General features: G+C 44.4%; 1 protein-coding gene across 3 annotated transcripts in view; it reads right to left on the reverse strand.

The window, feature by feature from the left end:
• LOC124291095 (molybdenum cofactor sulfurase-like) overlaps nucleotides 1-20,681 on the reverse strand; it is a 92,710-nt gene that overhangs the window by 16,222 nt on the left and 55,807 nt on the right. For all 3 annotated transcript variants that reach the window (XR_006902148.1, XM_046727998.1, XM_046728005.1), the window contains exons 3-10: nucleotides 18,881-19,632; nucleotides 17,900-18,023; nucleotides 15,039-15,115; nucleotides 14,242-14,438; nucleotides 13,181-13,297; nucleotides 11,900-12,274; nucleotides 11,442-11,604; nucleotides 6,450-6,543 (exon numbers count right to left, since the gene is read on the reverse strand). Coding sequence is in view for 2 of the 3 variants with exons in the window: in XM_046727998.1 (XP_046583954.1) it covers nucleotides 6,450-6,543; nucleotides 11,442-11,604; nucleotides 11,900-12,274; nucleotides 13,181-13,297; nucleotides 14,242-14,438; nucleotides 15,039-15,115; nucleotides 17,900-18,023; nucleotides 18,881-19,632 (1,899 nt within the window). In the remaining variant the exon portion in view is untranslated. The remainder of the gene's footprint in view (nucleotides 1-6,449; nucleotides 6,544-11,441; nucleotides 11,605-11,899; nucleotides 12,275-13,180; nucleotides 13,298-14,241; nucleotides 14,439-15,038; nucleotides 15,116-17,899; nucleotides 18,024-18,880; nucleotides 19,633-20,681) is intronic.

Genomic DNA, 20,681 nt, shown 5'->3' on the forward strand with positions numbered 1-20,681 from the left:
ATCTGACTGGCATAGTACTTATACTAGTGATGGGTTCTCCTGAACCCCTTGGCTTACTAGGCATCATTGCTCCCAAGGAGTGGGTGCTCCTGAGCAATGTGGTGTTCGGCCCCAGGATCCGACTAGCATAGTATCTATACTAGTGAATGGGTTCTTCTGAACCCCTTGGCTTACTAGGCATCATCACTCCCAAGGAGTGGGTGCTCCTGAGCAATGTGGTGTTCGGCGGCAGGTTCCGACTAGCATAGTACCTATACTAGTGATGTAGTGATTTGTTCTCTTGAACCCCTTGGCTTACTAGGCATCATCGCTCCCAAGGAGTGGGTGCTCCTGAGCAATGTGGTGTTCGGCTGCAGGATCCGACTAGCATAGTACCTTTACTAGTGATGGGTTCTCCTGAACCCCTTGGCGTACTAGGCATCATCACTCCCAAGGAGTTGGTGCTCCTGAGCAATGTGGTGTTCAGCCACAGGATCCAACTAGCATAGTATCTATACTAGTGATGGGTTCTCCTGAACCCCTTGGCTTACTAGGCATCATCACTCCCAAGGAGTTGGTGCTCCTGAGCAATGTGGTGTTCAGCCGCTTGGGATCCAACTAGCATAGTATCTATACTAGTGATGGGTTCTCCTGAACCCCTTGGCTTACTAGGCATCATCACTCCCAAGGAGTTGGTGCTCCTGAGCAATGTGGTGTTCAGCCGCAGGATCCAACTAGCATAGTATCTATACTAGTGATGGGTTCTCCTGAACCCCTTGGCTTACTAGGCATCATCACTCCCAAGGAGTTGGTGCTCCTGAGCAATGTGGTGTTCAGCCGCAGGATCCAACTAGCATAGTATCTATACTAGTGATGGGTTCTCCTGAACCCCTTGGCTTACTTGGCATCATCGCTCCCAAGGAGTGGGTGCTCCTGAGCAATGTGGTGTTTCGGCAGCAACCTCGCATACGCAAGAAAACGCAACTAGGCAAGTCACCTTGCTTCGCCACGATTTATCAGAGTACCCCCATAATAACGACTAGTAGTCGGGCCCTTACCTGCTTCGAGACAGCCCCCCAGACCCCATCACGAAGAGGGGAAAAGGAAACTGAATCGGAAAAATCACAAGTTTAACGTTCAGCACCAAAACAACACCACATGACTTCCACTACTTACCACAGTTAGGTCACAACAGTCTGCTAAGGTACTTAGGAGCTTGAACGATACGAAATCCATAAGGAAATCGGGAAGGACTCACTACACTGACGTGATTGCTCCGCGGAGTAGAGGTCAGCAAGCGAGATTGTAGAACACTTCTACATCCGTAGGAAGCAACGACAAGGTAGGCCCATAACTACCAAGGTCACTACGTGCGATGGTTAGTTCGAACCCATTGACTTACTAAGCACAATTGCTCCCAGGGACCGGGACTCCCAAGTAATGTGGTGTTCAGTCACTAGCTTCACGAAAGTGAAAGGACGCAGCTTAGTGAGTGTCATCAGTCGCATTACCACGATTTCCAAGGTACCCCCGTAATAAAAGTCTAATGACTAGTATCGGGCCAGCCCCTGCTTCGAAACAACCCCCACAGACGCCATCCCGAGGAGGGTGAAAGGGTAATTGAATTGAAACTCACAATTTTAACGTTCGGTACCACAACATCATCTTATGACTTCCACTACTTACCGCAGTAAGATCACATAGATGTGTATAGGTACTTAGGAGCATGAACACTACGAAGTGTAACACTTTGGGAATGACTCACTTCACTGATGTAATTACTCCACAGAGCAGACGACAGTAAGTGAGGTGGCGACTCTCCAGAGTCTCAAATTAAAATGATAGGAGAAATCGAAGTCCCAGAAGAATCGAAGACCCAAACAGAAATAAAATTCAGAATTTGATTCAGATTGTACACAAAGCAGAAACGATCGCAACTGGTGATCATCTGCGCTGAAGCTGATGGTTGTCCCGAGTGGCGAACAGGTCTACCTCTGGTCATGATTACAGGTAGATCTTCGATTGGAATATCAGAGGCAGTTGTCTCCACTCTATGAGTGACGGGCGTTTGCGATGTGACAGGGCATTGGCAATGACATTCCTCATCCTGGGAATGTGTCGGGCTCTGGCCACTGTGTTGAGTGAACTGATCAGATGATAAATTCGAAACATCAACTGAAGCAGAGATGCTGATCCTGTCGACCCCTGATGGTTTATGTACAAAATTACCATCGGAATGTCTGATTGACTGACTGAGTTTGGTTTTACGCCGCTTTTAGCAATATTCCAGCAACATCACGGCGGGGGACACCAGAAATGGGCTTCACACATTGTACCCATGTGGGGATTCGAACCCGGGTCTTCGGCGTGACGAGCCAACGCTTTAACCATTAGGCTACCCCACCGCCCCGAATGTCTGATTGAATCAGTATATGAGTGAACTGTAGTTCAACTGCCCAATGCCGAACGGCGAGAATGACAGTGCTGAATTCCAATTCGTTGATATGAAGGGCCCTTTCTCCTGATGACCATGTTTTCTGCTAGTCCACTTGATGGAGAAAGTGAGCGCCCCAGCTTGAAAGATGCGTCGACGAACAGGTGTTGAGTCAGTATGAAGGGCACCATAGAGACTCCAACGCAAACATTCCACTTGTTGAGCCACCAACGAAAGACTGAATGTAGTTGTGCAGGAAGATGAATCAACTCCCTGGGGTTGTCATCCCGGATGTATGGGCACAGAAACATCTGAAGAGGGCGAAGCTGCAGCTAGCCCCTGTAAATCAGCGCTTGTGCCGACGTCAACCACCCTAGTACCTTCTGCCACTAGCGAAAGGTTGCGGGTTGGACCAGCACTAGTGGTGCGTTGCACTGAATCTTGTCCCACCTCTCCTGGGGCACAAACATCATGACCTGTTGTGTTGAATATTGTCCCAATAAAAAGAAATCACCAGGTCGGTGTTACCTCAGATTTCTCCGAATTCAGCAGCCATCCTAACTGCATGAGCAACTTAATGATGAACTGCCTGTGGAGAGGAAGGACGACTGGATCCTGCTGGGCTTGAACACAGTTGTCAATATAGTTCTCGAATGTCACGCCTCGACAATGCAGGTAGCTTGTTATCGGATTGGGTATCTGAATAAAAAGCCACAGGGCCATACATATGCCAAACAGCAGGACCCTCCATTGGTATCAATGACGCCCCTTGAAAGTAAATTGAAGATACTTCTGATGGTCTGGATGTATCGGGATGTGAAGGTAGGCGTCTCGCAGGTCGAGGGAAATGAGAGGTTTATCTGACAAAGAGATATCTCCTGAGATAAGAACATTCAATAAGTCGAGCTACTATGTCAGTTCTAACGGAGTGCTGAATGTAGTATGTTCGGCACATGGAGATTGTCAGTCAATCTACAGGAACGTTCACATTGTAAACAAATTGAAGAAATTCGAACGTTTCAGTTGGCCGAACAAAATGATGGTTCGCCAGGTGGAGTGATAAAGGTAGTAGATCGCTGCCTGGTGACAGTGACACATAACTGCAGTGACCTCTGAACTCAGTGCTTGAGCTAGTGTAGAAAACCGAGTAACCCCAGCAAAAGTCAAACCGTTCACGGGAGTTCTCTCTCAACTGGCTGTCGAAATCCCGACACAATCACTCTTACCGGGAATGGCACCGTTCATTGTTACTAGCATTTAAAGGCTGGACTTGATATCCGATTTGTGGGACCAAGACATGTCTGCAAGGGCACTTCATAGTCACTCTAATCATCGGTAAAATTCAGTAGTCCGCCATTTGCAAACGTTACACACGAGTGAAAAAAACAACGGACAATACGGTCTTCGGTTAACCGGGCGAGTCGCAACCCATAAATTCCGGGCTGAGCTATGCTGGCTATTTGACAAAACATCACTGCTGGTACCATGCGTGAAAACTTTACCCATCTGTTATCTGTCCCGAAACTTGCTTATCATGTAAAACAAAGGGAGCAGAAGATGATGGACCATCTGCAATAATTGCACCCAGCGATACACAAACACGCTGTTACCAGTAGTCTGTAGTAACAAGACTCAGTGAAGCGGGGTAAAGTATTCCTGGCTAGCAAGCTTAGTAATGCCCTATCGGGTGGTTGTAGAACTGATATCTACAACGAAGGATAGATTCGTTGAACCGAATCATTCATCAAAGGTGAAGATCGGATGGTAGATTAAGTCTGGAATGAGATGAGCCCCGGTCACGGAGGACACTTGAGAACTGGGATTGTCAGACCGTCAAGTGCCGAGCGTGATATGTCTAGATGACTGCGCTACTGACATCACATGTAAATCGATTCGGCATGGTGAAGCACACAGCTACTACCTCTGTTCAACCAGCCGGAAAAAGGGGTACAAGGTGGGATAAGTTATGTGACTAAAAACATTAAGCGCCTCACAAGCCGTAAGGTAAACCGGATAAACAAATCAAATTGTCGTGCTTAGAGCTTGCCACTTCGTAATGAGGAGTTCAGCGCCTCGCAGATGCCCTGAAAACTAGGATCGTGTTGAAAACTAGCAGAGTTCGATAAATTTGGCCCTATCTAGATGCAAGTTCATGAACCTTGTTGAGGATGTGGAAAACCAGTGTTGACAAGTACGATCCTTCATGCTGAATGTAATCAATAGAACATTTAGTATCTCGCTCTAGGTAGCTGAAGTGGTCGGCGAATCATGCGATCATGTGTGTCGAATCAACCAAAACAATTCCTGCATCTTATAGGCGACTGGCATAGCCCGAACCATGAAAACAAAGACGAGGTTCGATGTGGGTTAAGTGTCTTGGGAGGCATCCCAAACACATTTGGCATGGGCTCTAATAGGCTGGTAAGATGCGCCGTGTTGGAAATAACACGAGTGGTGAATCGCCCAATTCGTGAATAAGCTCAATTGCTGGCAAGGTCCGAGGAACAGATTATTGACGAATGCTGACAGTTCGATGAATGCTGACAATTCAGTGATTTTGAACGGCCAGGTGAACTGGTTCGGCGATAGGAAGCGGTTCGGCCTGGTGAAACGGTACGAGTCAGGCTTTTAAATCGGTTCAGGGTGGTGAACCGGAACGTTGATGTGATCTGAATCAGTCCGTGATCTGGATTGGCATTGTGAGCTGGATCGGTTCGGTAATCTGAAACGTTTAAATGATCTCAGCTGATGGAGAGATCTAGAACGATCAGATGAACCGGTGAGGCAAGGTGAAATGTTCCGGCCGAGGTGAATCATTTTGGTGAAGAGAGCCGTTTCGGTGCTGTGAATCGAATCGACGATGTGAACCGTTTCGGCGATAAGAAACAGTCTTAATATTTTGGCGAATATGAGTCGATGTCGTAATCCACATACTCCGCTGCGAAACGGTTCGGTCTGGTGAATCCATTCGGTATGGCAAACCGATTCGGTGTGGTGAATCGGTTCGGCGATTTGATGATGTAGATCAGCTGTGTGAGTCAGCTGGCAACACAGAGCGGTTTGATGAGGCGGAACGACGAATAGACATCTGATGATGCGCCAATAAAATCATCACCGTCCGACATGGGAATCTCCGGACGACGAGCAGTTAATACTGGTCGTTGAAAGCGGGTGTTTGTCGGGTGATCAACTGTTGAAGTGTAACAAGCTCTGTCTGCCAGCCAACGGGAGCAACCATGTCTATATGCTCTAAAATCGTCCTTGATAAGGGAGCACATTCCCGACAACGTTTGCTCCAGGAACACAGGTCAATACAACCCACACATGACGAGTGGGATCCGAGGAAGTAAATATTGTTACAGTGTGTGCAAAATTACGCTACTTAGGGTCAACTACCAATGATATATTTCTCATGTTACCTTGTAAGGAAAGCTGAGAACTCTCACAATATGTCCACACAGTGGTGCGACAAGAAGAAGAATGATCACTCTGAGGTAGTCACGTGGGTAGACAGGGGAATGTGCTGCACGCTTAGCCGGGGACTAGGGACCTGTCCTATAAGGAGAGCTGCCTGGGGAACACGGGCGTATGGACAAGAGAGGCCTACAGGAAAAGTTCTCATTCATTCCACTCAGCACCGAAGCAAGAGAGAGAAGTGCAAATCGTGAGATAGGATAAGTTTTAAAATTTGGAAATTTTCTATGTGTATTTTACCTGGATACGCAGCTTATCTGGGCCTCTGTTCCTTGCACAATTGTATTCCTTTGCAGGACAAATGAACTCAAGTAAACCTGACCTGCACCCCGATTTATATGCCACCCAATCAACTATTGGACTTCACTTAGAATCTTTGAAATTAATATGTCAAAAATAATCCATAATTTATTGTCCATGAGTAATCTCCGCTGGTTGTGTACTTAAGTCCATGTAAACCAGAAATGGGCTTGACACACAGTACCCAGGTGGGGAATCAACCCTATTCCTTGGGGTGAACACTTTCACCATGGGGCTACCTCTGAACATGAAGGATGTTTACCTGTCTCCACAAACTTTGTTGGTACACAGCCGTCCTTTATAGTCCACACTGTTACTGTCCAAAGCTGTCAGAGAAATGGTGATGGATTGTGTCTCTACAAAAACAGATTCGTAATAATAACATGAATAATAAGAATATTAACCAAGAAAATGTCAAATATATATGTAATTTTCTGACTAAAATTGATACTTTATGCTTATCCTGACTCATGCTAATTATGCTTGTCTCCTTCCTCTTGCGAATGATAGTGGAACACTTGAAATCCCTTCAAGTTCCCTTTAAAAAAGCGGACGTAAAATCCCTCACCCAAGAGTAGCATCCCTTTCCTCCCTTTGGCGCCCAAATGGTCACATGATCGGCCATATTTGTCACTCTCCTTCTTACAGGGAAATCCAGAGTGCCATAAGAGTCAGGATAAGTATAAAATATCAATTTTAGTCAGAAAATTACATATTTTTCCTTATCCTGACTCATGCTAATTATGCTTGTACTACCCCCCTTGGGAACTTATGACAGCACTGTTGAAGATTCTTTCAATTTCTCTCTGATGAGTCTGGGGGGACTACAACTTTTCAGATTTCTTCCGAAACTTCTCCCGACAACTTCATATGGATTTTAGATATACTAATATTCCATTAGTTATCTATTGCAACTCCATCTCTTGATGCGCGCATCAAGTGGAGATGCGACCCTTCTTCATGTACGAGTATGTCCTATACAAGTACAGGGTCTATCACTCATGCTAGTCTGTCCTAGACTTGTGCATTGACTTATAGCCATTGCTCTCCAGAGCGTTGGTTTTCACAAGTCTTGTGATAAAAGGGGTGAGATCTACTCAGCACCTTCGTTAGTTGTTGTGCTACAACAAGTGGCCCAAACTGGTGAATGCCTCAGACGTCTTCAGTGGCAATGTCTCTGAGGTAGTGGTTAGCAAACACTGTGTTCGATCTCCAAAAGCAGCCCTCCATTATAGTTGTAATCGAGCAGTTTCCATGCAGAGCAAGTGTTGACACCAGGGCTCTGACTTCATGTGGATTGGAGGCTCGTGGAGGCTCAAGTCCTGCTGCTTTATAGGCCTTTAGTATAACGGCTCTCATCCAGATCGATATCGTTGTCCGAGAGACTTCTGGTGGCGTCTCAGTGGATAAGGGGATGAATAGGCGCTTGAATTTTCGTCTCCGTGTTTTAGTTCTCTGTAGGTAGACTTTAAGGACTGGGCATAAGGATAGATCCTGTGTATGCTGTTGCCCAAGGACTGTAGATAGTGCTGGGATGTGGAACTGTCTGTCAGGCTGACCAGGCAGTTGGTTCTTGGCGATAAAATCCCATCTCAGTCCAAGATGTACAATGTCACGATGTCTTGATTCAAATCGTGTTCGTTCCAAGTCCAGAGCAGGTATATCTGACATCCTTGCAGCTGTTGCTAGGGCGATCAGGAACAGCATTTTCTGAGTTAGTAGTTCAAAGGATGTCCGTTCTAGAGGCTCGTACGCATCACTGGTGAGATGTTGTAAAACTATGTTGAGATCCCAGACAGGAGCCTTAAATTTCTTTTGTTGCTCTTCCAACTTGAATGAGAGTAGTAGTGCCAGAATCTCTGGTACTTTGGTCAGCTTGATACCCGTTTTCATGGTGATAAGTAAGTTGAGAGTGTTGAATCTTCTAAGTGTCTCGTCTGTCGTAGATGACATAAGTATTCCGCCACTTGAGGATGTGTTGCTTTCACCACTGTAAAGCCTTTCCCCTTTGCATATTGTTCAAATCTCTGCCACTTGTCGTTGTACAAGTTGCGAGTTGATCTGCGTGTAGCTAGTGTTACTGCTTTCGCTGCTCTGGCGGAGTACCCTCTAGTCTTCAGGCAAGCTTTAATACGCTCCGCGCGTGTAGCTGGAACAGTGTCGGGTTCCCGTGAGCTTGCTTGGTGTGTGGATGGACGAGTAGGTTCGACCACTCTGGTAGTTTCAGGGTTGGACTTCCGAGTTCTTGTATGAGGACGGGAAACCATACCCTCGCTGGCCAGTAGGGTGCGACCAAAATCAGTTGCAACGTAGTCATCTGCTTGATTTTCTGTATTACTTGTGGTAGCAGTGCAGGAGGCGGAACCGTAGGCGTTTAGTCCTTCCCATGAGATGCTTAGAGCATCTGTTGCCCATGACTGAGGATCTGGAATCTGTGAGACGAACGTTGGTAGCTGTTTGCTGAAGTTTGTTGCAAACAGGTCTATTAGTGGGGATCCTATAGTTTGTCTGATGAACTGGAATGCTTCTGGATGCAACATCCATTCCGTCGGGGATGGTTGTAGTGGACGAGATAGGGCGTCTGCTATGACATTCTTTGCTCCCGGCATGTGGCATGCCTTCATGTAGATGTTCAGGTCGTCAGCTATGCTGAACAGGAGAAAGCTGAGTTGTAGCATACTTCTTGATCTTGTTGACCCTTGTTTGTTGATGTAAAACGCCACTGTGGAGTTGTCCGTGTGTACCATGAGTCGTGTGTTCTTTAGTACGCTGGACCAATGTTGTAAAGCCTTGATTACTGCTTTCATCTCCAACAGATTGATGTGTGACTTCTGATCCTGACTCAACCACTTTCCTGCTGCCACTTTGTTGTTGAAGTGCGCACCCCATCCTTGTAGGGAGGCATCCACGTAGAGATGAGTGTTGCAAACCGGCTCTGACAAAAAGGTCCCTCCGCAAACGTTCGACTTCTGGGTCCACCATAGGAGATATGGTTTCAGGCTGTCCGGTAGTATTAACGGATCTAGGCTGTCTAGGTGGGCGTTCACAAATACTTGTAGTGGGCGCAACTTTAATCTCCCTCTGCGAGTCATGTCTTGAGCTGAGGTGAGTAGACCGAGCATGCTTTGCCAAGCACGTAGTGTCAACAGTGAGAGCAATGCTTGAGATATCATCTGTTGTATTTTGACCCAATGATCCTCTGGAACGACTATGCGATTCAGTGGTGTGATGAGTCGAATTCCTAGGAATTGCAGATCTTGTTTCGGCTCCAGTTCCAACTTGAGGAGATTCACTAGCCATCCTAGTTGAGTGAGGAGCCTGATGGTGAAGTCTAGTTGCAGTCTGAGTTGACTGGGATCTTGATGAGCTTTTGAATCCCGTCGTCTAGGCTCATGTTGTAGATGAGCCAAAATTTCTCCTTGGAATTCTTCTTCGGTACCAGGAAAATTGGGGAGTAAAACCCGGGCATGATGAGATCTTGATTTATCTCTTCTACTGCCTCTTTGTCGAGTAGGGTCTTGATAGCATTGTCCAGTTTCTCTATCTGGTCGGCTGCATAGTTGAAGGCCATCGGGTTGCTTGTGAGCGGCGGAGTGGCTTCCAACTGTATCTTGTACCCTCTGCGCAGTATCTGGGATACGTAGTCGTCCTGTAGTATTCCCCAATTCTCCCAGTACCGCTGAAGATGTCCACCCACTGTTGAAGGTTGTACAGGAACGGCTGGGGGTGGAAGACTCCAGTCATTCCGAACCTGGCCTTCAATGCTTGATTCCTCTTGCACCCCTAGGTGCTCGGCCTCTTCCAGGGTTACCTCTAGGAGCTCCAGTTGGGCGACGAAAGGAGCCTCTTCCTCCTTTCATGCTGGAATACTTCTTTCTCTGGCTCTCTGGACTCCTGCAAACTTAGATTTGCTGGAGTAGCATTGGGACGTCTGACGAATCATGTAAGCCAAGGTGTCGATGGATTTAATCATCATAACTTCCCTAGAGTCATGAGAGACTTCTCTGGGGACTTCTTCAATTCCTCCTCCGAAGATGTAAGATGATGACCATGGGGTTCTGTATAGAGACTTGGTGAAGCGTTCACTCCAAGTGCATGCTGACAATAACCCTTGTCTTCTCAGGAGAGTCAAGCCCGCTGAGGTGGATGCTAGGTGCTCCGACATAAACTGATGGTCTCTCTTCTGCATTAGTAGAGTGGAGTATATCATCCGGTCTTCTTCGGCGGAGGAATTCTTGAACTTCGAGATGAGTGTTTCGTTGATAGCCCTCGATCTAGCTAATCCGAAGAAAGTACGTCTGGTGGTTGTATCCAGCTGCGCTAACTTCTTATCCTCAATCTTGTAAGTTCTTTGACTGGAGTCGGTGATAATCTTGTAGTCATCATCAACCTTACATCATTTACACAAGACTTACAGAGAGAGCTGCAAGAACATGAAACAGTGCAATTAGGACATAATAAACGAGCGTCAGCCGCAGACACTCGGTACCTACAACGAATACAAGATTTCATCAAATGTAAACATGAAGAAAACACATGTCAACCAACGGAAAATTAAATCAAATTTCCAACCGTAATGTAGAATATAATCCTAAAAACCGTATACAGCAATCATGTTGATTTTAGGTCCGAAAATATAAAGGATATGTGCCATATAGGGACCCAGGTGCTCTCACAACCATCCTCAAGGGCGAAGAAGGAGAGTGACAAATATGGCCGATCATGTGACCATTTGGGCGCCAAAGGGAGGAAAGGGATGCTACTCTTGGGTGAGGGATTTTACGTCCACTTTCTTAAAGGGAACTTGAAGGGATTTCAAGTGTTCCACTATCATTTGCAAGAGGAAGGAGACAAGCATAATTAGCATGAGTCAGGATAAGGAAAAATTCTGATTTATGGGTTTGTCCTGGATAAGGTTAACGATTTATCAGCACCACAAAGAGTGAATGAGTGAGTTGTATCGTTTTATTCAGATATATCAGTATTCAAGCGATATCACGGCAGGGGATTCCAGAAACGGGCTTCTCACATTGTACCGGGAATCGAACCCTCGGCATGACGAGCAAACGCTTTCACCACAAGGCCACCCCAGCACCCCACAGAAGGTTGTGGGTATCATGAGAGTGGTGAACATCCAGACCTGCATCTGTTTGGGCCTTCCTCAAATGACACGATATTACACTGTGATCATAACTAAAAACTTCAGTTACAAAGCCAGAGGCTGTGAAGTGCAGGATTCACAGACAGTTCTCACCTGGGAAGCTGAGGGTGAATGTGTTGAATAGGAGATCTATGGAAGGCTGGAGGAGACACAACTTTGGTTCTCTCTTCTGACCCAGGGTGACTCCACTTTCACTGACAATCATCCACTCTCTGTCATACAGCAGCCCTCGAGGACCAACTTCCCATGCTGAAACCTGGAACACAGAACATCAGTTAATATAAAGAGCTAATAATATATACCATTCCATTAATGGTCTATTCCGTTCACTGGCAAGGACATTATAGAGGAAGGAAATATTTGGACATTATAGTCCAAGGATCTACAGGGTATGGACATATTAGACCATGGAGGTGGGAGATATGGTCATTATAGATCAAGGAACTAGAGGGTATTGGCATTAAAGACCAAAGAACGTGGAGAAAAGGTCTGTACAGGAAATGGTCTAGGAAATATGAGATTATTTACTAGGAGCTAGGAGACAGACCCACCTGGAAGGCAGCACAAGACTTGACAGGGTACAGACAGATCTTGGTGAGGAACCTAGATGATTCAGAACACTTTTCAAGGACCTCTTCCTCCTTCTTCCTCAAGTTCTCTTCCTCTTTTTGCAACTGCCTTTCAGGATAATTTAATGTTTGACTGAGTTCAGGAACTGAAGACTTCGCTGGACTGGCATTGGAAACACTGACGGATATTGGAACAGGGAATTCTGGGATTGCCCGTCCCTCAAGAAAGTATTCTGTGATAAAACGCAGACACTGTACTGCATCTCCATATGTTGACATGTAGCCGAAGGAGATGCGGACTGATCCAGTTGGGTGACCATCAATCATGTCTTGGTCATCTCCACAGACATGGCCGGCCTGTAACAGTCAGTGAGACAACACTGCATGATTAGCCTGTAACTGACTGACTGAGTTTGGTTTTACCCCGCTTTTAGCAATATTCCAGCAACATCACAGCGGGGGACACCAGAAATGGGCTTCACACATTGTACCCATGTGGGGATTCTAACCCTGGTCTTCGGCGTGACGAGCCAACGCTTTAACCACTAGGCTACCCCACCGACCCGATTAGCCTGTAACAGTGAGAGTGGAACAAAACAAACTGAACATGAAGACAAAGACATCAATATTCCCTGCAATAGCTAAATACTCTTCATGAATATGTCTACCAGTTATGACTATGTCAAATGTTTTGCATGTATATAGTAAATTGGAAGGAGAGTATTGAAAGGTTTTAAAGTTCTGCTCCAGAAAGGAGTACTACCATCAATTTCTGTTGAAGTCAAACTTGTTGCCATGGAAATGCAAAAATTAGTTTATTCAGAATTCCAAAATTACCAAATGGCACCAGTACACCACCAGACATATCTATGTGCCAAGTTTGGTGAAGAAATATTGTACGGTTTTAAAGTTCTGCTCCGGAAATGAGCACTACCACCAATATCTGTTGATGTCAAACTTGTTGCCATGGAAACACGAAACATATTTTATTCAGAATTCCAAAAGTACCAAAGGGCACCAGTACACCACCAGACCTATCTATGTGCCAAGTTTTGTTAAGAAATATTGAACGGTTTTAAAGTTCTGCTCCCGGAAAAGACGAATGTGCACAGACGTATGGACACAGTCCATTTTAATATGCCCCGCAACGTGTGTTGTGGTGGATAGCAAACAAAATTAGACTGTATTTGTGTACAACTACAAACTTTAAATTATTGTAATGTGACCATAAAAGTAGAAGATCCATATTTTTAAGAAACTCACCTGGAAGTTTTCCCTGATCTGTTTAGAGGTGAGGTGGAGATATTTCTGACATGCCCCGATGTTACAGAAGCAGCCGGTCCTCAGATGGACGTCCTGCAGCTGGGCCATCTTGTCTACCTGCAGGTAACACAACAGGTGTTTGAGGAAATGACCGGGGAACAGTATTTGTTCTTCTAAAGACAATTGTCCTCAGGTTGTACAAACACTATAGACCCATGAAGATCCAGGTTAGAATTGATTGTTAGCAACCCATGCTTGTCGTATGGGGCGACTAATGTGAACAGGCTGTCAGCCTCGCTGGCTTGGTTGACACTTGTCATCGTATCCCATTTGCGTAAATCGATGCTCATGCTGTTGATCACTGGATATGCCGTCATATAGCTGGAATATTACTGAGCACAGTGTTAAACAGCAAACCAACCCACCAAACACAATATACACATGCAGGATGTTCTCACAAATAGTAAGCTGGGGGTCCCACAAAAATATGTTTTGCAACTCCTTTCAAAGAAATTATATCCTGCCTGAAATAATGTGCCAACTCAGGCAGCCTTAGTAGCTATCATATATCACTCCGTTGGCATAAACAGATATATGTCAGGGTAAAGATTGCGATCGGAGTCTCTACCAGTAGAGGTTGTGATCAGAGTCTCTACTGGTAGAATCTCAGATCCTACTAGTAGAGATTGCAATCGGAGTCTCTATCAGTAGTATTCAACGGACAACCCGCTTCGAAGCTGCACGAACCTATTTCACTGAGCATGTGCTATGAGTGCAGCCCAGCTGTTGAAACCACTTTTTCCCCCAAGCGCTGGGGGAAAATTAGTGATTCGTTTGAACTCCGATTTCGTGGGGGTTTTTTTCATTGCGCTATTTTTCAACTTTATAAGTTGAATTTGCATTTTTGATGATTTGTTTTGGTAAGTCCATACCGAAAGCTATCAGAATCTGCAAAGTTGTGTTTTACGCTGCATGTGACCTTTAACATGCTATAAGTGGCATAAAACCCAACTCACTCCCTCCATTAACATCACATATCTCTGCTGATTTTATAAACAAACCTCAGCAAAGCCAACAAACTCTCCATTGTCCCTGAGGATGTTGAAGTTGACAATGGCTCCCTGGGTGTGTATGTCCTCGAAGCCCTGGCAGTAGATGCGAACTACAGGGGTGTCATTACCGTCGCGTAGCTGACGAAGGTGGTCATGGAAAAACTTGGCGACTGTGAAGGTGTGGCTGGACACCCTGTCCATGTCACCTGCAAACACAATCACAACACTAAATATCAGGCAAAATATTGACTGATTACCACAATAAATCTTTTATGAATAAATAGAATGAATATATAGCTTTAACCACTGTTATGAATCATATATGTTGTCTATAACCCCAGCAGATCATCAAAGTCCTGGAATCAGTTAGATACCGAATGGAACTCGGACCTGCAATGGAGTTTTCATAGTCTTTCATGAACCAGTTGAGTGAGTGAGTGAGTGAGTGAGTGAGTGAGTGAGTGAGTGAGTGAGTGAGTGAGTGAGTGAGTGAGTGAGTGAGTGAGTGAGTGAGTGAGTGAGTGAGTGAGTGAGTGAGTGAGTGAGTGAGTGAGTGAGTGAGTGAGTGAGTGAGTGAGTGAGTGAGTGAACTTTGATGCTGCTAGCGATATTCCAGCAATATCACCATGGGGCACACCAGAAATGGGCTTCACACATTGTACCCATGTGGAGAATAGAACCCAGGTCTTCGTCGTGATGAGCTAACGCTTTAACCACTAGGTTACCCCACCTCCCCCATGTTTTGTATGAAATATCCCTGTCAACAGTTGAGCAGTATAACTGAAAGACGGACGACTGAGACATACCAGCAATCCTGTGTACTGCATCCAGTCCATGCCTCAGAGCAATCAAGTCCAGGAATGGAAGGGTGCCATCTTCAAACCTAAAGACAAATATCTTTAATTATTATGTCATTTCAGATTCCTTAAATGGGGACTTGTGTTGCCTGGGAAATATGCCGGGACAGTGAGTTCAATTTAGGTTGGCCCAAATGTTACAATGTATTTCAAACTAGTGGTTAATGATTGCCAGAAATACACAGATATATTGTTTCACTTTCACTCAAGACACAAATACAGAGTAAAGACCTATGTCTGAAACTGGAATCTCATGGTTGGATTATCACATGAAACATCCATAAAATCTTCATGTTGTTCCACTGAAATATATACCGTATTTTTGCACTATTACCCGTGATCTTTTCCCTCTGAAACTGCGGGCTATGTGGCAGTGCGGGTTATAATCCAGAGCGGGTTATGTGTGGATTTTACACGGAGAAAACAAGAGTTTTTAAGGAAGTGTTATAAAATACCCTGAGAATGTAGTCAGTCGTGATGAGCTATTTAAACGCGGACTTTCAATTTCAAATCGAGCGGTATATCAATAATATGACAGTAGATTTGATTTATGAATAAAACAACCCTGCTTGTAACTGTTATGAAAATGTTCAAAGAGCATACAATGCCTTCCGTAATTCCACCAGCAGATCGATCGCAACCCTGGCTGTCAGGAACGCCAAAAAATGTCGGACGTGTGCAAAAGCAAAAACTTTTGTCGTTAATTACGGAATCAGCAATGCTAATACATACTTTATTGACAGCAAAAGTTTATAAATGGTACTGTGAATTTACTTCCGTGATTATTTCATTTCTAAAACGTATAAAAATAGCAATCGACATTTAGCCATGGAGGTGTCGGGTTCTTGTATGAATATTCATGAACTTGTCGCGACATGTGGGTGGGCGTGGCAGGTATTTACATTGATGTTTTTCGTAATTTAGTGTCGTTGATAATTAATGAGGGAGGGCCACGGATTAGTTAAAAGGGTCAGTAATGTATTTTGCTACAAGATAATATATTGTATATAAAGAAACAAAATTAAGAATACAATACTGTCAACACAATCCTAATGCAATTCGTTGGATTACAAAGAGATTTCGCTCGATGTAGTGTTGTCACAACAATTAAGAAAATCAATATTGTTAGTTGCTGTCCTCCCACCCGCGCGCATGTGTTCACAGTCATTTTAGGTAAAATATATATTTGAACAGTTTAGTTGCTGTCCTCCCACCTGCGTATGTGTTCACAGTCATTTTAGGTAAAATAAATATTTGAACAGTTTAGTTGTATGTATTGAGACTCACAGGTCTGAGCTGTCATTGATAGTTTTACAATATTTCTTTTGTTTTTTACCAATCGGTCTTGGTCTGCTTGCCCTTATTTATACCCCTCAGACAGAATTTATTTATCACACATTTTATTCATCTTTCACTGCGATACACATTCTTTGATAATTTAATTAATGCCGCCAGTACGAAAACGGAAGAGCTATACAGCTGCCTTCAAACTTGAGGCGCATCAAGTTTGCCAAGAAAACGGAATCGCCAGTCAGCACAGAAATTGGAGTTGATGAATCCTTGATAAGATATTGGCGAAAACAGAAGGACCAACTCCCAAAACGTAAGAAAAACAACAAAGTCTCTTCCGAGGGAACAAAGCAAGATGGCTCGCGCTGGAGAAGAGTATCCATGACTGATCCTTGAACAGAGAGCTGCCTGTCGGGTGTGAGCACTGTTCAAATTCGCCTGAAGGCCTGTGTTCTTGCAAAGGAGATGGGATTTCCGAATTTATGGGAGGACCATCTTGGTGCTTCAGGTTCATGAAGCGCCAGCAGCTTTCCATAAGGGCCCGTACTACCATGGCACAGAAATTACCAGCTGACTTCCAAGAGAAACTGGAGACCTTTAAGGATTATGTTAGTTCAGTAGTCAAAGAACATGGGATCGATACTGATCAAATTGTCAACATGGACGAGGTGCCTCTGACATTCGACATACCGATGAGCCGGACAGTCGAAACCCAAGGCGCAGACACCGTCACAATCCGGACGACAGGCCATGAGAAGCCGTCGTTTACGGTTGTTCTGGCTGTTACAGCATCTGGAAAGAAGCTTCCACCCATGGTGATATTCAAGAGAATTACAAAGCCAAAAGAGAAATTTCCAAGTGGCATTGTGATCCAGTGTAACAAGAAGGGGTGGATGGACGAGGAGCAGATGGCTATCTGGCTCTCTCAGTGTTTTGTAAAAACGACCAGGAGGCTTTTTCCATCTTAAGAAAGCCGGTCTCATTATGGATTCTATGAGGGCTCACATCACCGATGGGATTAAGCAAAAATTAAAGACAGTGAACACAATCCCTCTTGTGATTCCTGGTGGAATGACCAAGCTGCTCCAGCCACTGGATATTAGTGTTAACAGATGTAGAGCTTTGCAACCATTTCTGTAAGGGTTAACTTTCTGTCAGTGATCTGTTATCACACCAGTTTTTACTACCAGTCCAGGGGCGGATACAGCTTTTTGAGTAAGGGGGTGCACAGTTCATTTTCATCCGTTTTCACGAGAGTTTCAATGGTCATTTAATAACGACCCCTGGACGCACACACGCGCAGCACGCACGCACGCACACACACATTTTGATCTGCCTTTGCAGTTAATGTTAAATGTACATTTTCAAAGCCCCAAAACATGTCATGACTTACATTATACTATTCCTGCAAAAGGTGATATATTAATCAATTTCTTTGTGACAATACATTAAACATTCAAAGTGCGAGATCTGTGGTGTATTGGTAGAGCAGCTGCTGTGAGAGTGGAAGGACATGTTACCTGTCTGCTAGTGTGGGCTTCAGTACATGGAACCTCTCCCTTGCATCGCTCACGGAAACAGTGCCCCCTCCAAAGTAGCGCTTATTTAGCAGGGGAGCAGCGTCAGCCCGGACCAAGAGGGCACCTGTCAACAGTCATCTTGTATCACATGACAAGGATAATGTAGCATGAATGCTTTCAAATTTAAATTTGAAAGCTTAAATCTTGAGCTATCCTTATTCCACACTGAAAATACAGGATCTTAATTTCCTGATATATTTTGTAACTTCATAAAACATAGACTTACGTTTGAAAGATGAAGATGATGATGATGATGATGATGATGACAACGCCGATGTCAATGATTGTGATAACAATGGATACCCACCATATCCACCCATGATTGCATCTGTAACGCTATGCTTAGTCATGCTATGTCATTATATCTCTAGTGACATCATCCTACTGCTTACATGGGTCTTTTTGCATAGAATAAATTCTTATCAGGGACTCTCTACAGAATATTCCTTTGTCCCAGGGACAGCTACTCTGTATGTGAGGATGCTTATTGATCCACCTTTGTGACTAGGGGTGGGTATTGCAGAGAATTTTCATATTGCAATATATTGCGATGCGAAAACATATATTGCGATATGTATTGCAATATATTTCAAGAAGTATTTTTAAACCAAAAAATATGTATAATCGAGTTAATGCTTGATTTATAAAGCATGAACACAACAAAATCACTATGCTTGATAAAGCTTTAATAAACACTTTTAATCATGACAAAATAAAAATGTAAATAATATTTGGCACAAATGAAACAAGGAAATATCGAAAGAGTTCCGAGTGTTACGAATTTTTATGAATGAAAGTAAAAATACTGGTTTTCGATCAGCGTATCGCAATACGTATCGTTTTCATGTCTGAACCGGTAAATACCGGTAAACTGGTTATATTGCGCAGCCCTATTTGTGGCGTATTAATTTGCATACATACCTAGACCAGTTGGGAAACCAAAGATCTTGTAGAAAGACAACGTCACAAAATCAGGCTTGTGCTTTTTCAAGTCCAGCTTGGAAGTGCTCACATAGCTGGCAGCGTCTAGAACCACGTACCATTTCCCTGGCAACTTGCTCTGGAAGCCCATGTCACCTCGCTGGACCCTGTCTATCCAGCTCAAAGGGTACTTTCTACCAGAAAAGTTAGACTGTGCTGGATAGGCAAACAAATTACACAGTCCTGTTTGATCTTTGGTTCGGCTTTTATGGCATTTGGAAGTCACATGTTGTTTTTCTCCTGACCTAGATACATCCACAGTTGTCAGGACTGCAGTATCGTCAGATTGATCTTGGCTTTGATTAAGTTTGTTTGATGGGAGCACATTACACTTGTCTGTGGACACATCAACACTTTGTTGGTTTGATTCAGGTCTGTTTTGATCGGAAGCTTGGCATCTAAGGTGGATCTGATTAAGGTGTTGTGGGATGTCTTGATCCAGCTCCTCCTCATCCAGACAGTATACCCCGGCCACCCTGTCACTGACCAGCTCCCTCATTCCCTGCACCGAGGTGTGATTGTCCAGCAGGTACACAAAGCTGCCACCCCCATCCCTGGTCTGAGATGGGTCTTCAGGAGTTGTGTCATCATGGAATGTGAATGTCTCGGCTATAAGCTTGAGAGCCTGGGTACAGCCGGATGTGAAGACAACGCTATACTCTTCTGCTGATGCATTGAAAAACTGCAAAACCCTGAGTGATAAACAAAAGAGGAAGTAAACATATAGTATCAGGAACATTGGGACATCACTGTAATTAGAGTGCGAGAATGAAGATACAGAGTGAGAGAGTGAGTGAGTGAGTGAGTGAGTGAGTGAGTGAGTGAGAATCCAACGATTTGGTGTGACAGACTGCCATTCACTGAACCCATCGAGTGCCTAAATATACAATTTGAAAGGCAGCCTCTAAGCTCCTCACTCGGATGAATCTATGGTGCAAAAGGTTCTGTGAAGATACTGAACTTGAATCTTTAGACCTGCCAAGGAAACAACCATGACTGACTGACTGACTGAAAATGGTTTTACGCCGCTTTTAGCAATATTCCAGCAATATCACGGCGGGGGACACCAGAAATGGGCTTCACTCATTGTACCCATGTGGGGATTCGAACCCGGGTCTTCGGTGTGACGAGCCAACGCTTTAACCACTAGGCTACGCCACCGCCCCGAAACAACCATGAAGATGCCAAACAATTCAGTCATCTCCAGGTGCACAGTCTTGTGAAGAAATATGGAACAGATTTTAACTTGTGCTGCAGTAACAAAACGACCGTGTCTATTCAAACACAGCTACACTGACCCCATCCTTTTGCTGGCAATGAATATAGACAGACAGACATTTCCTTTCTTTTACCATGATTTTACATCCGCATTAAAGACAAGAATCTCAGCTGTGAAAGGCTGAAGATCAAAACAGAGTTATTCCCCCCTTGACTGTTCATGTCTCTGAGAGACTCAAGAACAGTTCTAAGAGTACATGCAACTTCTCATTACACCAGCAAAGATACTTAAATAGAAAGCTCAAGCCAGTACATCCAGCACAGTAATTATCAGTAAAACCATAATTATAGTAAAGTAATCATAATGAGACATGAAAAACGTGTAACAATGAAAAGCTATCCTATAGTATTCAACTCCAATTAATATCATCCCTCTCATATGGATTTTTTCATCAGAAAAACATCCTAAACATGTCCAAACACAATGACGAACAAAAGACTTGAGACAAAGCTATTACTGCGG

The sequence above is a fragment of the Haliotis rubra genome, unplaced genomic scaffold (genome assembly GCF_003918875.1).
Source record: "Haliotis rubra isolate DU_JTF1 unplaced genomic scaffold, ASM391887v1 Scf113, whole genome shotgun sequence".
Classification (NCBI taxonomy): domain Eukaryota; kingdom Metazoa; phylum Mollusca; class Gastropoda; order Lepetellida; family Haliotidae; genus Haliotis; species Haliotis rubra.